A 17677-nucleotide genomic window follows, 5' to 3' on the forward strand; every position below is an offset into this window, starting at 1 on the left:
GTGCCCAGGCCTCCAGACGCTTGGATTTAAAACTGACACATTTTGTCCTGGACAGCTTAGCTCAGTGGATAGTGCATTGGCCTGCAGACTGAAGGGTCCCAGGTTTGATTCTGGCCAAAGGCACATGCCTGGGTTGTGGACCAGTCAGTGAGCCAGTCAGTCAGCAGTCTCATGTGCAGTGGTTAGTGCTAGTCGTGTCCGCAAATCGCGCGTCACTGGTCTAGGCTTAGAAATCAGGACTTAAGCCACAGGAGAGCCTGGGTGGGGCTACTTTAGCATATGAGGAGAGAAGGGACCCCTTCGGACATCAGGGGTGATCAGATCCTGACTCACTGGAAACACAAACCTTCTACCCCTTCACAAATAACACATTTTATTGTTTGCCGACCACTGCTCTGGGCTGTATGCACATCAGGGCAATCCCCTCCCCCCATGCACCCTCCTGTCTTAGTCCCTTTGACTTCATGTATGGAACCTCATGCAGGAGGCAGCCAATCAATCACTTTCTCTCATCATTGGTGTTTCTAATCTCTCTTCCTCTCTGAAATCAATAAAGAAATATACTGTATATTTAAATAATTTTAAAAAATTAAAAAACTCTTAAAAACAAACAAACATAAACTGCCATATTTTTCCTTAGGGATGACATGCTAAGGTTTCAGTGATAATGAGTTCAGCTTCTGATAGTACCCAGACTGTGAAACAGGCATTCCTACTTTTGCAGTAAAAAAAGTTCTTTGGGAAAGGTGCGGGGGAGGGTGAATAGGCACTGAGGTGAAAGCAGTTTTCAGAGCATTAAAGGGGTGAGAATCTGACCTAAACGCTCAGTCAGGGGATTCCCTTCCCATGTCATGTCATAGAAGAGCTTGTGGGAAAACTGAGGTTTGGGACTCTGAGGGGAGAGTACCCAGCAAGCCTGAGAAAGAGTATTTCTTGCTAAAAGGAGGGAACAATCATGGAGGAGATAAGGCATTTAGAGTCTAAGGAATGTCATGGCTTTGTGGGCTGAGAGTGAAACTGAGGTAGGTGGCTGTCATTTGGGACAACTGGGTCTTATGAGGGGATGTGCTGTAACCCTGGTAGGGCACCGAGGTAGAATGAGAAAAGAGTTGATTGGGTTGTTTAGTAAGATACAGTGTGGAGGTGAGGTGGCTAATGACTAATCCATCAATCCCCATAATAGAGACTGAGGCGGGAACAAGGGTCTGAATTCCGAGAGGGCAGAATTGTGGGGAGCCGGCACGGCCATGGCATACTCAGCCCCAGGGCACCTATGTGCCTGCCAGCTCAGCCTGGTTCAGTGGCCCTGAGTGGCGGGGTGAAAGGTTTGAGAAAAGACAGACATGAGAATGAAAGCTGGATCTCGGTGGGACGCTGCTCCCTGATGAGGAGACAGCACCCACAATCGTGTCTTTATTTTATAGCAGATGCCACGAGGCAAAGTAGGGGCATGATCACGTTTACAGCATTCTCGTGAGTTTCGACCTCGCTCAACTACATGCACCCGAACTCTGTCACAAGGCACGTGGGGCTACGTGTTTGGACCATAGGTTCAAGCTCACAACCACAGCTGTTGGCTATAATTGTGCTGGGAGGGCCCTGCCCTCCAGCTGGGACTTGCACGTGGCAATGAGAGGACCCTTCCCTTTCATTAGTCCGAGGCTTGAACCTGGCCAAAACACCGTAACTGCACCCCACATCTTCCCCTTTATTTTTGTTTTTAAACACGCCTATCTACATTATCCAAAAAACTCTAAATAAATTATTCAACATAATCAAAACATCAAAACAAACCCCTGGTTATTAACAAAACCATAAACAGCAATGTTAACAAGAGAACAAAACTCTGGCTAATAACAAAGCAATACCAGTGCAAAAACAAGTTACAAACATGTCAACATTTTCAGGATGTCTTACTCAAAGTTCTTAGATTTTAACTCCGCAAGATTTTACAGAAAACTGACAGTTCACCAACGCTAGCATAGCTTCCACTTGCTTTTCTAACATCTGCTTGGCCTTAGTCGCCTTCTTCAGCTGGCTCCATGCTGATACCTCGCCGATGGAAAGATGTCGTAGATGCAAAACCAGTCCCCTGGATCAGGCTGTTTGGGCAGTTGGCCTCGGCACTGAGTCCGCACCAGTCCCAGTCAGATCAGCCTCATCCACGCAGTTGGAAGTCTGGTCCCTTCTCAGCTTTTTTCTTTATCCGCTGCTGCATGGAAACGAGCAACCCTCGGTAGCTGGAGGCTTCCAACTCTGAGTCTGGCGTCTCACATGGATCCAAAGTCCCAGGGAGCTATCTGGTCGCACAAGCAAAGATAACCAAAACCTAGAAACAATGCAACTGCTGCAAGAGCTTACAATCTCGGTCTAAAATAAAAATTACTTCCTTAAACATCAACCAGCCATCTTTTACTTTACAGTGGCTTAAACAAAACCTAGGAGATTTCTACCTTATTTTATATTTCCTAATTACTTCTTATTTTCTACTTATTTCTCTATATCTATCTCTAATTATGAACTATAGGTCGGCTGGGCTACCCCTGCCTAAACCTTCCTGGGTTGCAACCCCCGAACTCTGGCCCTGTTCCTCATAACTCAGACCCTGGTCGGGCGCCACAGAATAAGTGGCCCCAGTGTCAGTTAAAAAGGAGATGGGCTCACCTGCCATCACTTCATTACCCGAGGCTCCGTCCTGCTGACGTAAGTCTGTGGAGCCCTCTTGGGGCCTGGGCAGCTTCAGTCTTCGGTGGCCAGTCCCAGGAGGTCAGGGAGCTCCAAAGAGGTTCCAGAGGGCAGCCTTGCTGGGATGGTTGATGTCTGATCTGGAGGGGCCAGATTTCAGTCTGATTTCCAGTGGCCTTTCCTTCTGCACCGTGGGCAGGGCCCAGGCGGGGGTCTCGGGTTTGAGCTGGACTTGGCTCAGTGTCTTCCTTGCTGCATTTGAAGCATGGGCCCGATGGAGGCTTAGCCCCTGACTTACCATTGGTTGAAAGACCGGCATTTCATTTGGGGTTCTAGAGAGCGGTGGCTAGGAGCTGAAAGACCTTCATCTGAGCTTCAGCCTTGGCCTGCTCTCACCTTTGTTTTTGGATTTTGGTCTCCTCATCTCTATTATTAAAGACCTTAAAGGCCAGGTTAACAGGTCTTTTTGAGGGGTTTGATGACTTGTGTCTACTTTTTGAAGTTTATGGTGTATGTCGAGGGCTCATTGAGATAGTAAATGGGTGTTCAGAAGGGCTCCCCCTGGGGAGGTGGGCTCTAAGGTGGTAAATTTGTGTAAGGCTTCCTTGAGGCAGGAGAAGAGAGCTAGGTTTTTGACAAGGCCCTGAGTGATTTCATTAAGTTTGACATAATTGACTGCCTTATCAGCAGCCTTTTTGCGTCCAACAATGAGACAGGCTACAGAGCCTGCACCCTGGAGTCCCATCCTGGGAACTGGCCTGATAGTCCCATCTTGGGTCAGTTTGGGGGACCGCATTAGCACCAACTGGGTTGGCCACTGAGTCCTGTCTATGAGGGCACAGCATGGTCCTGACCTGCTAGTCAGACGTGCTCCTTCTCCTCTGGGGTGAGAGAGGACAACGGGATGACTTAGATGTTGTGCCAGTTCAGGTCATAGAACTCGGTCAGGTACTTAAATTCTTAGTACAGGTGGTCGGGTTGGTGGAAAAAGACCTGAGGTGCCCCTCAATCTGTGCGAGGTCAGACTTGGAAAATGGGATGTGTACCCAGCCAATACCCTCAGTTCCTGCTCCTTCTCTCAGGGGTAGAGTGGGTGATGGAACAGAAGCAGCTGTTGAGGAAGGCAGTCTTAGTGTGGCCTGAGTGCAGGTGTTAGGTGAAGAAAGGCTGTATTGGAGCTCAAGTACTTGGGATTTGGGCTCTTAGGGGCTGGGGGAGAAGGTGGTTGCTGGTTAGGAGGATCTGGGTTTCGGGAATCTATTGCAGGTGAGGGAAGGGATATATAAGGGGATGGAGGGCGGTGTTCTGCTGGGTCAAACGTAGATTCAGAATCAGAAGTGTTAGGGGTATGATGTTTTGTGTGAAGGAGAAAGATCTGATGGGTGGAACATAACTGAGAAAATTGGGACGGAAGGGTGAAAAAGGCCTGGGCATAGGGAATCTCTCATCAATTTTTATTGCAGTGACAGCAATTACCTAAATTGTGCAATGTGTTAAAATTAAAAGTGCCATTTTTAGGCCATTGTGGCCAAACAGTGTTACAAAAGAAAATGAGGTGGTTGGGCATGATCTCCCCCGTGAGTGTGAAAGAGGGAGTGTGGCATGGCCCACAAGAGAGGAAGGGTGAGTGACAGACCATAAGTCCAAAGGTGACTGTTTAGGGCTGGCATCCCCACTCCTAAACCAATCACCATGAGACATGAGAGGTGATCCTCTGGCCTAGGCGCCCCCAATCTAGAAGGACCCAAAGCGAAATGGCTGAGGAGTCTTCTGGCCTAGCGTTAGGACTTTTGAGATAAGAGACTTTCGAGAAGTCAGTGAGAGAGTGTGGGCAGAAGACTCGAGACAAGGGAAATTGTGGAACGTCACTCACCTAGAGAAGATTGGCTGGTGTGGGATGGAGGGACGGACAATGGAGAAAGGGAGGGTCCTGATCCAGCATCCTCCTTGGCTGGCTCTGGAGGGTCCATAAGGTCAGGAGGCCTAATCGAGGCCAGCAATCGGGTCACTGGAATAGGATTTGGAGGTAAGCCCAGGTTGAGCTGCGGCTGCCTGCTGCTCTACGAGTAGCAAACTTAGGGTGACTGAAACTGGGGCGATGGCTCCCTATTCCCATAGAACAGAACCCTTCCGGTTTCAGCACCAAATGTTAGGCTGCTAAAGGAGGAATGCACGCGGCCAAAAAGGGTGAAGAATTATGAATTTATTAGGTCATCTGGATACCAGATGAGATGAGCCCCAAAATGGCACCAGCACCCAAAGACAGGGAGTCAGAGGTTTTTAAAGGACTCAGGGCAGAGAATCCTGTTTATTTCTGGATTCTTGGAATTTCCAGAGGGGAGAGATAATGGTCGTAGCAAGTGGAATGTCCATTGTGTAGTGGCCAAAAGGTCAGTTCCCAAAGGAGGGGTATTGATTCAATTATTTGATCAGACCTAATAATAGATGGTTATGAAAAAAAGAGGGACATTTTCTGAGGTAGGGTTCTAACTTTAACATTAATCAGAGGAAGAACAGACTAGAAAACAGAGGACAGCAGTTGTGGACAGGAAGGAGAAGTCCTGTAAATGATAAGGTAACCTGCAAGAGTGGGCACTGAGGACTGAGCCCTGAGATAATAGAGGCATCTGGAGGGCACCAGGCCTCGGGGCTGGGCTAGGGATCTGAGCAGCCTGAGCCCATAGATCCTGGTGGCAGTTGCCAGACTCTCAACAGACCATTTTCTTTCCACAAATTCCTGCAAATGCAGAATCAATTAGGTGTACGGGTTTGTGGAGCTTCTTTCAGGGCCTCACACTCTTGTGGCCTCTGAGAGAGTGGAGTCCTGGGATGGTCCAGCCACTCTTATAGCCCTTGGACCTGGGTGCTTTGAAGAGACACTGAGCCCAGAATCCTAATGTCACAACCAGGGCTTCATAAAGTGGACCTTGTTTTTGGCAACCAGTGTGATGAATGGGAGGTCCTCCAGGGCAGCAGTCAGCAACTGGTGGTCCGCGGATGACAGGTGGTCCGTGAGGTTGGCAACTACTGCTCCAGGACATAAGATCCAGAATATGCAAAGGCTTGGAATGAAGGGTGAGCTGATTCAGGAACCAGCAGGTGTGATATATCTATATCTATATCTATATATCTATATCTATATCTATATCTATCTATATCATCTATATCTATCTATATCATCTATGTTTATCTATATCTATCTATCTATCTAGATATAAAAAAGCCCAGCGATCAAATGGTGGGAGGACCAGAATGACTGGTTGAACAATTGCTATGATGTGCACTGACCACCAGGGGGAAGACACTCAATGCAGGAGCTGCCCCTGGTGGTCAGTGTGCTCCCACAGTGGGAGCAGCCGCTTTGAGGGCGGGTCCACAGCCACTCAGCTGACTGGGACGAGTGGCGCTCCCACAGTGGGCGGATCCCCGCAGACCACGTCGTGTGTGTGTGTGTGTGTGTGTGTGTGTAGTAAGGAAGGAAGAGGGATAGAGATAGAGAAACACTGATGAGCAAGAAACAGGGATCAGTTGATGCCTCCACAACTCCTACTGTAAATCCAGCCCACAAACCAGGCATGTGACTGCACCAGTGCAGGGGTCTATGCTCAACCAACTGAGACCCATCAGCCAAGACTGTAGATTATTTAATATAGGAAGTCATGGTCAGGTTGGTAATGGTAGTAGAAGCTCAGAAGGGACAGTGTGAGCCTGAGGACTACCTTTCCTGCTGGGGCCACTGTTTATGGGAGGTGGCTGTCACAACACAGCATAGGAACAGAAGTTGTCATGTAGAGTGTCAGGGAGAGATAATCGTTTTGCAGAGGTCAATGCCTTTAAAAGATGAGTGGACTTGAGATCAGTTGGTGGCTGAAGATATTTTCAAACAACATGAGACTAGGGCTGGTACATATTAACTTCTCTAAACACTCACCAGGATTTTGTTGTGACTCTTGGTGTGGCCTATATGTGGGGAGTTACATTCAGTATTGTGGATTAGCTTAAAGGCATGAGTGGTCATTTGTGAGACTCCGTGGGTATGTGCAGAGGGCAATCGTGGCTGGGACGATTAAGTGAGACATTTTGGCAAGTATTCTCTGGACAACACATACTGAGTAATAAGTATGAGGACAAGGAGAGGACTATGGGGTCTAAGGCTGTGAGAGTGCATGTGTGAGAGAGGTGTGGTAAAGAGTGATGTGTACTTGGAGAGAGAATGTGAATTCATGGCCACAGCACCCTGACATAAGAGTGAATGATGGGAGAGTCCATCTCTGGTGTTGTCTGGATGATACAATAAGGTGAATTTTAGGGTAATTGCCTGTAAAGAGGAGTGTTTTGGTGCTACATTCTAGGTACAGAGCTTAGGTGCCATTTAACTAACCACCTGCCTTTTGTTGTTGGGGGTGTCACACTGGTTTATAGGAATGAGATAGCATACATCAGTGTTACCCAGGCTTCAAAATCTTCACTGGCATGGGTACGGGTTAAGGGTAAGGATAAATGGATTATGGAGGTATGAACTATAATTTTGGAAAAGAAGGTGATTAGGAGCCAATTTGTCTTTGCCAAATCAAATATGCATTACCTTTGAAGTTGTGCCTCTGGGAATGAAGCTGTGTGAGAGAAGGTTTTGTTCAAAGAACTATGGGCAGCAGGTAGTGCAAAGCAATGGCCTCAGCACCTTGGGATTGGGGTCAAGAGGATGAACTGTCATGTCATGTATTTGGTGTCTTTGAGAAACAATATAAGGTACTATAAGGTATTGCCTGACAAGACCAGTATCATATCACTTAATCACTCTTTATGGCCAGCATCTCTCTTTAACCTATTTTTCTTAAACATCTTTTTATTGATTTCAGAAAAAAGGGGGGAGGGAGCGAGAGATTGAAATATCAATGATGAGAGTGAATCATTGATCGGCTGCTTCTTGCACATGCTCTACTGGGGATTAGGCCTGCAACTGGACATGTGCCCGTGACAAGTATTGAACCTGGGACCCTTCAGTCTGCAGTGCGACAATCTATCCACTGAGCCATACCTGCTTGAGCACCCTATGTTTTTGACACCCATTCTATTGATTAGAGTCAGTGTGGCTCACATGAGAGGTCCAGAGTTCAGGTATCTTCCATCTGCTCAATTGCCTTTATTATTGTGGTAAGACAAAATATCAGCAGTAATATAAGAAGAAAGTGGCTTTCATGGGATGAAGGCCTGGTATTTTCTCTGATGTGTGGAGTGGAGAGAGCAGATAGATGTGGAGGGTGGGGACTATGACAGACTTAGAATCTTAGGATTGAAGCTGATCATGGGTTGTACTGTTCCCATTATGACAGGATATGAACTTTGAGGATGTGGCCATTGCCTTCTCTCAGGAGGAGTGGGGTCTCCTTGATGAGGCTCAGAGACGTCTGTACTGCGATGTGATGCTGGAAGTGTTTGCACTTGTGTCATCTGTAGGTAAGTCCTTCACGTTTTCCCACTCTCCGGAGGTGATGACTTCTCTTCCTTTACTCCTCAGGCATAGCCTTTTCTCTCCCACAGCCAGAACATGGCCTCTGCTAACTTCCCCCACTTTCCTGTCAAATGTACAGTGGTTGCCAGGGATGAGCTCTATAGAGAGTCCTGAGCAAAGGACTCCATGAACATCCCTAACACCTGTTACCTCAAAAAGTGCAGGAAGTCTCAGGAAGTCAGGAGTCTTGCAGTGAGCTTAATGGGTCCCAGCTTGTAGTTTCTCTTCATGGGAGGCTGACAGTGTCCACATGCATGGCCTCAACTTCTGCACTCTTTCTCTAGGTGAAGGTTCTTTGTGGCAGCCTGTGTCATGTTATGGTCTTTACTTACATGAACCATGGGCTGTTTTTGTAAGACCCTCGTTCAATTGTTTGTAATATACTCTTCCCTGAATACTGTAGCAAGCTGTGTTGCTCTGGCCCAATGCTGACTGTTCATCTCTTCATCACCTGTTCCTTTGCACTGCTGCCTCTGCAGTATTCTGCAACATTGACTTGCACATGTGTTACAAGGTGCACCTACATGCTAAGTAGTCCATGAAACCAGCTACTCCTTTATTGAATTTTACTTGGCGTAAGACCTAACCAACCTCTCCCAGAGCTCGCTTCCATGTCCAAAAGACAAGCCATGCTGAATGCTGTCAGTTGAAGGATTAGTTAGGGATCCATATTCTCCTCCATGTGGTGCTTCCCATGTCTGTGTCATATTTCTGGGGAGGCCTCCCAGTTTTGTGATCTCCATTAACCCAGAAAGTCACAAGAGCCTCTTATTAATCCTTCCTGCACATCTGTTATTTTCAGACATTTTCATGGGACCAACATGTGATGTGCAACACACTTTTGCACTGGGACTTCCCCCTGTCATCACAGTCAACATTTATTTCCTCACCATTTCTCACTTTTCAGGTTGTCGGCATAAAATGGATGATAAGGAGGCCTGTTCTGAGCAGAGTGTATTTATACAAGGAGAGTCACAGGTCAGGGCTTCTAAGACAGCTCCAGCCACTCAGAAGACCCATCTGTGTAAGCAGTGTTTCTCTGTGTTGAAAGATATTTTGCACCTGACTGAGTCACACGCAGCATACTTTGAGCAGAAAGCCTTCATTAGTGACGCATGTGTTGGAGACTTCTGTTTCAGTGCAAACCCTCACCAGCAACAGCGGAATGAATGCAGGGAGGAGCCCTGGGAAGAAGCTATGGACGGGGCCTCCTTTGTGAGCAGGTGCAGCCTCTCCTTATCTTCGGTGCCTTCAACCAGCAGGGAGGTTGGGGAAGACTTGCTATACAACTCAGAGCTTCCCCAGCACCAGGTAACTCTCAACACTGAGGAGCTGCATTGCGGCAGTGAGATTTCACAGGAATTTCTTGATGGAAAAAGTCATCACCAGTGGGGTGAATCTGAAAACATTGGCAGCGACAACTGGAATGTTATTCAATGTGAGGGTGTCTCTTCTGGAGAACTGATTTATGAGAGTAACAAATGTAGGAAAGTGTTTAGACGAAACTTTAACCTCATTCGACATAAGAGAGTTCACACTGGAGAAAAGCTGTATGAGTATAGTGATTGTTGGAAATCTTTCAGACATAAGTTTAACCTCAATCAACATGACAAAGTTCACACTGTAGAAAAGCCATATGAGTGTAGAGAATGTGGTATGTCCTTTCGTCGAAGGGCTTACCTCACTAGACATCATAGAGTTCACACTGGAGAAAAGCCGTATGAGTGTAGAGAATGTGGGATGTCCTTTCGTCGAAGGGGTCAGCTCACTGTACACCTCAGAGTTCACACTGGAGAAAAACCCTATGAGTGTATACAGTGTGGGAGGTCCTTTCGTCAAAGGGCTCAACTCACTGCACACGTCAGAGTTCACACTGGAGAGAAGCCATATGAGTGTAATGAATGTGGGAAGTTCTTCAGAGAAAGGGCTACACTCATTAACCACTATAGAGTTCACACTGGAGAAAAGCCATATGAGTGTAGAGAATGTGGGATGTCATTTCGTCTAAGGGCTCACCTCACTTACCACCTCAGAGTTCATACTGGAGAGAAGCCCTACGAGTGTAGACACTGTGGGATGTCCTTTCGTCAAAGTGCTCAACTCACTGCACACCTCAGAGTTCACACTGGAGAGAAGCCATATGAGTGTACTGAATGTGGTAAGTTCTTCAGTATAAGAACTACACTCATTAAACACCAGAGAGTTCACACTGGAGAAAAGCCATATGAGTGCAGTGATTGTGGGAAGTTTTTTAGTGATAAGTCTTACCTCAAACAACACCACAGACTTCACACTGGAGAAAAGCCCTATGAGTGTACCGATTGTGGAAAGTTTTTCAGTGCAAAAACTAAACTCATTAAACACCAGAGAGTTCACACAGGAGAAAAGCCCTATGAGTGTACTGATTGTGGAAAGTTCTTCAGTGAAAAAACTAAACTCATTAAACACCATAGAGTTCACACTGGAGAAAAGCCGTATGAGTGTAGAGAATGTGGTATGTCCTTTCGTCGAAGTGATCACCTCACTGTACACCTCAGAGTTCACACTGGAGAGAAGCCATATGAGTGTACTGAATGTGGCAAGTCTTTTAGGCAAAACTCTAGCCTTATTCATCATTTGAGAGGTCACACAGGAGAGAAGCCATATGAGTGTAGTGATTGTGGGAAATCCTTCAGTTATAAGTCTCATCTCAAACAACACCAGAGAGTTCATACTGGAGAAAAGCCGTATGAATGTAGACAATGTGGGATGTTCTTTCGTCAAAGTGCTCACCTCACTGCACACCTCAAAAGAGTTCACACTGGAGAGAAGTGTTAAACATGCAGGGAATGTTTTATTTTTCTCACTTAGAATAACAACACTGAAGGATACTCTTTAAGACCTATTGTCCTGAATTAAAATCCCTTTTACTGGAAAATACACTCTGCTAGATTCCTGCTAAGTTTCTGGTACAAGTGAGGCTTGAAGGAGCTGCATTGCACTTGCTAACATGCCCAGATCTAACGCCTGATTGATTTGTGGTTGAAGAGATTTCACCTCTGTCACCTGGCTCACCTGAAGAGTGTGTATCAGTCCCAACCCCTGCATTCTCAAGTTAAATGTATTCTGTTCTCACGTGTGCTTGAGAAAATTATGATTACTCCAGCTCTTGACAGGATCTTCATTCCTTTCTCTCTGATGAGGGAATACACCTGACTGAGGGTTCTTCCAGGGCACCCATCCTCAGCTAAGAAATGCTGCCTCAGCCACACAGTGATTCTCTCTGGTTGATGTTTCCACTTCCCTCTCCCTTCCTCTCTGAAATCAATAAAAATATATTTAAAAAAAGAAGTGCTACCTCTTTCAGGGACATGTGGTTCTCAAATTATGCTGTGATGAATTGTTTCAGGTTCTAATTCAAGCTGCCAACCGCTTTCTGTCCTCTATTCTGGTTTACGATCTTTTAGTAAAGGTGTTTTTTCTTTTGTACCTTTATTTTTTTGGTTATATTCACTTCCAGGGATGATTTTCAAGCACAATTGTGATGATCATCATGTAGAGTTATCAGATATTGTTTGGATACCAACATTTCTGTGTTTTAAGAGGGACAGCAAATCACTCTTCAACCAGTACTGGCATATAGTGCATTGCTGCCCAGGGCCTTGAAAGACTGCATGATTTGGTAGTTCTAATTTGTAGGTTTGATCCCAGCCCCTATGGGGCTATGTAGGAGGCATCTAATTTTTTCTTCTCTCTCACATTGATCTCTCTGTCTCAATCTCTCTGTTCCTCTCCCCCTTCTCTTGTGCTCACTAAAAATCAGTGGGAATATATCCTCAAATGAGGATTACCAATAAAACTCAAACATTCACCCCAGTGCCCTGAGGAGGGGCCTCTGCCTACACAACTCAACTTTCTTCACTCTTTCCTGCTTTTGCCTGGGATGTTCCCACTGCAGCTGGGTACACTGTGTCCTTCCCAGGGTTTGGTAGGGAGGAACCCAAGGCAAGCCCCTGGAAGGGATTTGGGTTCTGTGTCTGCCTGAGAGGTGGTGTCCAGGGGTCTTTTGTCTCCATCCAGAGGTCCCTCCAGCCTGCTCTTTCCCCTTCTCCCAGGCGCCTGGCTCTCTGCAAATGAACCTAGTTTTGTATCTTGGAGGAGCCACCTGTTGCTTTGGGCCCCCAAATCAGTTCACCTTTAAAAAATCCTGCCTCCAGCCAACCCACTCACACCCCTGAGACCCACTGGTGTTTGAGTCTCTTTTCTTCATTTTAGGTATTATTTTGCACTTGAATTGTATTAAAAATGAAGCATGCCTCTCCCCCACCCCCTCACCCAGCTAGTCCTGGAGGTAACCCTGATTCTCCAGGATATGATGTTGTGTATTTTCAATGTTCATGATATTCTGCAATACAGGCGTTTCCAGAAGAAGCTTGGTCTCAATGTAATTCCACATTCAGAGGATCAGGTGTGGTTGGTTTACCCCATCCCTAAGTTTTGCCTGTGCATGGAAAACCTGAAATGAGGAAATAGTTCCTGGATTCTTGGGAATAGTGTGCTGTTGGGGTTTGTGGTTGAGGGGGCAGAGAGGTTGGGTGCCCGTGTTTGTGCCAGCTCATGGGCCAGTTTCCTTGAGTGGGTGGGCTGAAGGAAGGCTGTAGGGATGAGAACTTGAATCAAGACTGAATGAAAGGTCAGCAGCCATGTGTGGGCATAAGGGACACATAAAGAGGCTATGGAGAGAAACCAAGATGGTGGCATAGGCAAACACCTGAAATTGCTGCCTCGCACAACCACTTCAAAAATACAACTAAAAGACAAAACAGACATCATCCAGAACCACAGGAAGCCTGGCTGAGTGGAAATTCTACAACTAGAAGGAAAGAGAAAAGTACACTGAGACTCAGAGGAGTTGGGGAAGTAAAGTGCAGAGGTACGAAGGCTGGAGCACGCACGGAAAGGTGCTGGCAATGGAGGATGCCAGTGTCTTTTGCAATTGGGAGGGAGGCACAAGCTCCCTACAGCCCTGACTCCAGTTCTGGGTGAGTCTCTGGGGACCCAGACTCATACGGGGAGAAACGACTGTCTGGCAGCGGGCAGAACTCGAGGGCGGCTTTCACTCAGAGGTGCTTGCAGTGATTACCAGGACACTGAGACCCGGGACCTCTTAGGGCAGGACTGAGGAACAGCCATAGCTATTTGCTCCACCCCGTATTCCCTGAGACCCCGCCCCACCCAAGCTGTGCACAGAGGCTTTTGCATATGAATGGGCTGGCCCTTTGAGATTTAAAATTACCTAACAAACTGCAGCTGGGTCAGAGAGACCCAGAACTTCCAAAAGAAGGCCCAAGGCCCCATAGCAGCTTGCACTGCTTCACAGCTGGGCCTCATCTGGGCACCTCCAAAACCCAAACTAGGAAGAGGAATCTATAGATCTCTTCGTAGCTCCTGCTGGGTGGCCTCAGGCAGAGGCTAAATTAGCACCTCCTTAGTGATCCAAGAGCCTGTGTACCCAGTGGTCGGATTGGGACCATCCAGATTACAACTCCTCAGGTCCATAAGGGACACACTCAGGGGGCAGACTCAGTGAGCACCAAAGCCCCACTGAAGCACCCCATAAGAGTGTCTTCAGCACAGAAGTTCTCCCACTGTAGACACAGCTGATTCTCACAGCCAATTGGCCTGGAGGTCAATTCCTCCCAGTGATACCTACAACAATCAAGGCTTAACTACAACAAGACTGTGCACAAAGCCCACAAAGGGGTGCACCAAGAGTGTCCACCCCAGGTAATTGGGGAGGCTAAGCCACTGGGCCCTATAGGACACCTAGCACAGAAAGCCATTCTATCAACACAGGGAAGCATAAAAAAATGCAGAGACAAAGAAACATCACAAATGACAGAAATGGAGGAAAGCAAACTACTGGATATAGAGTTCAAAACCACGGTTATAAGGTTTTTCAAGAATTTTCTAGAAACTGCCGATAAATTTAGTGATACCCTCAAGAATATGAAGAAGGACCAAGTAGAAATTAAGCGTACACTAACTGAAATAAAGAATAATATACAGAGATCCAACAGCAGACAAGAGGATCCCAAGAATCAAGTCAAGGACTTGAAATATGAAGAAGCAAAAAACACCCAACTGGAAGAGCAAAATGAAAAAAGAATATAAAAATACGAAGATAGCGTAAGGACCCTCTGGGACAGCTTCAAGTGTACCAACATCTGAATTACCGGGGTGCCAGAAGAAGAGAGACAGCAAGATATTGAAAACCTATTTGAAGAAATAATGACAGAAAACTTCCCCTACCTGATGAAAGAAATAGGCTTACAAGTCCAGGAAGCGCAGAGAACCCCAAACAAACGGAATCCAAAGAGGACCACACCAAGACACATCATAATTAGAATGCCAAGAGCAAAAGACAAAGAGAGAATCTTAAAAGCAGCAAGAGAAAGACAGTCAGTTACCTACAAGTGAGTACCCATACGACTGTCAGCTCATTTCTCAACAGAAACTATGCAGGCCAAAATGGAGTGGCAAGAAATATTCAAAGTGATGAATGCCAAGAACCTACAACCAAGATTACTTTATCCAGCAAAGCTATCATTCAGAATTAAAGGTCAGATAAAGAGCTTTACTGATAAGAAAAAGCTAAAGGAGTTCATCACCACCAAATCAGTATTATATGAAATGCTGAAAGGTATTCTTTAAGAAGAGGAAGAAGAAAAAGGTAAAGATAAAAAATTGTGAACAAGAAATGCATATCTATCAACAAGTGAATCTAAAAATCAAGTGAATAAAAAACCTGATGAACAGAGTAAACTGGTCAATATAATAGAATCAGGGGCATAGAAAGGGAGTGAACTGATAATTAGGGGGGAAAGGGGTGTTGGGGTGTGGGAAGAGACTGGACAAAATTGTACACCTATGAGGAAAGTGGGGGGGGGTAAGGGCAGAGGGTGGGGTGGGAACTGGGTGGAGGGGAGCTATCGGGGGGGGGGAGAGGAACAACTGTAATAATCTGAACAATAAAGATTTATTTTTTTAAAAAAGACTGAGGCTGTGGATACTGTTGGGTCCAACTGTTTCAGACGCCCCAAAACAGAGTCAACTCTCTTTGAGAACTGGCAAGTTGAAGTAATCATGGAAGCCAAAATTCGGGCGATTTTGTGGGATATATTTCTAGAAGTGTGACATGCTTAAGCTTCCAAACCTAAGCAGTCATTTCTCTTCATAAGAGCTTGCCCCTCCCAGTAGGCTCAGGTAGGAGACACATCCTGCCACACCTTGCATTTCGAGCTTTACAGAGGAAACAAAGGCAGAAGCCCAGTTTACGGGTCTGAATAGTACCAAAGTGCACTCAGTGAGTGGACTGGGAAGAGGCTGGTTCACCCTGCTATTCTGGGAATCAGACTGATAAAAACTCCAGGTTGTTAGCCAATGCCATTGGTATCCATATAAGGATCTCTGACCAACCCAGGCCAGAGTAATATTTTGGGACACACATGGAGGAACAGCTCTGAGTCAGAGAAAAACCCATCTTATTCCCTGAATGAGAAACAGCACCATCCCCACCTAAAGCTCTGTCAGAAACAGATGCTTGGGTGATAAGCCTGACAGCCAGAAAACAGTCAAAGAAGGCAGCTTGGCCATGCCTGCCTACAGCCAAGACCTGTGGAGACAGGCACAAACAGAGGTCTTGTGGATCACTTGGAGCCTCAAGCAGAGAGCTAAATAGAAAAGACAGTGACTAACAGTGGTCAGCACCTTATTACCTAACAGGAATCCCAGAATTATCAAACAGAATAGTGGGGCCCTAAACCAGCATCACATCAGCTGAAGTGAATGACACTTGGCTTTTTTATTTCTATTATTTTAATTTTTTTATTTTTATCTTATTTTTTGCACCTTTTTTATCGCACTTCTCTTACTTCTTCCCGTTTTTCATCTTCTTTACCCATTTTAGTTTTTCTCTTTCCTTTTCCCCCTTTTTAAAAATGTATCTTCCTGAGACCGTGCCATCTTGAAGGGGAGAGTGGCTGTTATCGGAAGTCTAAAAATCCTGGGAATCTACACCACCACCCAGGGAACAGCTGCGAACCCAGGAACACCGAACCCCAAGCAGCGCAAATATGTGGACTCGGAGGAGCTCTGAACCTTCTCACGGAAAGGAGAGAGAGAACTACATAACCAAACACCTGGAGAAGAGAGATCATGGGGAGACAAAGAAACAGCTGCATATGAAAGAAAAGGAGACATCACCAGAAAAAGAAGTAAACGAAATGGAGGCAAGCAACTTGTCAGAGAAATAATTCAGAGAAATGGTCATAAGATGGCTGAAAAGAATGGAAGACAAATTTAACAATATGTGGAACAGGGGTCCTCAAACTTTTTAAACAGGGGGCCAGTTCACTGTCCCTCACACCGTTGGAGGGCCGGACTATAGTTTAAAAAAAAACTATGAACAAATTCCTATGCACACTTCACATATCTTATTTTGAAGTAAAAAAACAAAACGGGAACAAATACAATATTTGTATTTACATGTGGCCCGCGGGCCATAATTTGAGGACCCCTGATGTGGAAGAACCAAGAAGAAATGAAAAATGACATCACTGCTATAAAGAACTCAATAGGAAGCATCAATAGTAGACTAGAAGAAGCAGAGGACTGCATCAGTGAGCTAGAAGACAAGGTAGGAAAAAATACCCAAGCAGAGCAGCATCTAGAAAAAAAATTAAAAAACAGGAGGAGAGCCTAAGGGAACTTTGGGACAACATGAAACAAAACATCCGCATAATAGGGGTGTCAAAGGAGAGGAAACAGCAAGCAATAGAAAACCTGTTTGAAGAAATAATGACAGAAAACTTTCCTGATATAGGGAAGAAAAAACTCACATAAAAATGGATCTTCCGTATCTGATTTATTGATGTGCTTTATTCTAGTCTCTGTTGGTTTATTCATATATGTAATTTCCTCTTCCCTGATGCTACTCCATTTCCTCTTCTCTTCTTTTTCTTCACAATGCTTTTATTTTCTTTCTCGTCTTGCTCTTCTTCTAATTTTTTTTTAACTTGTATCACTTCTTAAATTTAGGCCTTTCTGCTGTTTCCTCTAATCCCCTTTTCAAAAAATATTTCATTTTCTTTTTCTATTTTATTTTTGTCTTCTCATTTCTTTTCTCATCCTCTATGCTAAACTGTGGTCCTTCCCTATTTATCCAATTCCTTAGCCTTTTCCCCTCTATTTACGCTCAGCATCTACAGATTCTGCTATTTCCACCCGGCCCCCCTCAGATGTTTCTTGTTTGAGCCTTTTGTTTATTTGTTTTGTTGTGTTTTCTTCCCCTATTTTTTCTTTTTTTTCCATTCATTCCTCACTATCATTCTTGCTCTCTTTTCTCTTTTGAAATCATCTTTTATCTGATGATCACTTTTATTGGGGTTATACATGTCTTGTGTACATTAGTGTTCTGTTCCTTCTGTGTCATGTCTTGTC

At 45.5% G+C, this 17677-nt stretch overlaps 1 protein-coding gene across 2 annotated transcripts in view; it reads left to right on the plus strand.

The window, feature by feature from the left end:
* LOC132222891 (zinc finger protein 260-like) overlaps positions 1-12567 on the plus strand; it is a 66157-nt gene extending 53590 nt beyond the window's left edge. For both annotated transcript variants that reach the window (XM_059678244.1, XM_059678245.1), the window contains exons 2-3: positions 8019-8142; positions 9105-12567. In XM_059678244.1, coding sequence (XP_059534227.1) covers positions 8019-8142; positions 9105-11014 — 2034 coding nt within the window. In that variant the 3' untranslated portion in view covers positions 11015-12567. The remainder of the gene's footprint in view (positions 1-8018; positions 8143-9104) is intronic.
* Positions 12568-17677: the final 5110 nt, after the last annotated feature.

This window comes from Myotis daubentonii, chromosome 21, assembly GCF_963259705.1.
Source record: "Myotis daubentonii chromosome 21, mMyoDau2.1, whole genome shotgun sequence".
Lineage (NCBI taxonomy): Eukaryota > Metazoa > Chordata > Mammalia > Chiroptera > Vespertilionidae > Myotis > Myotis daubentonii.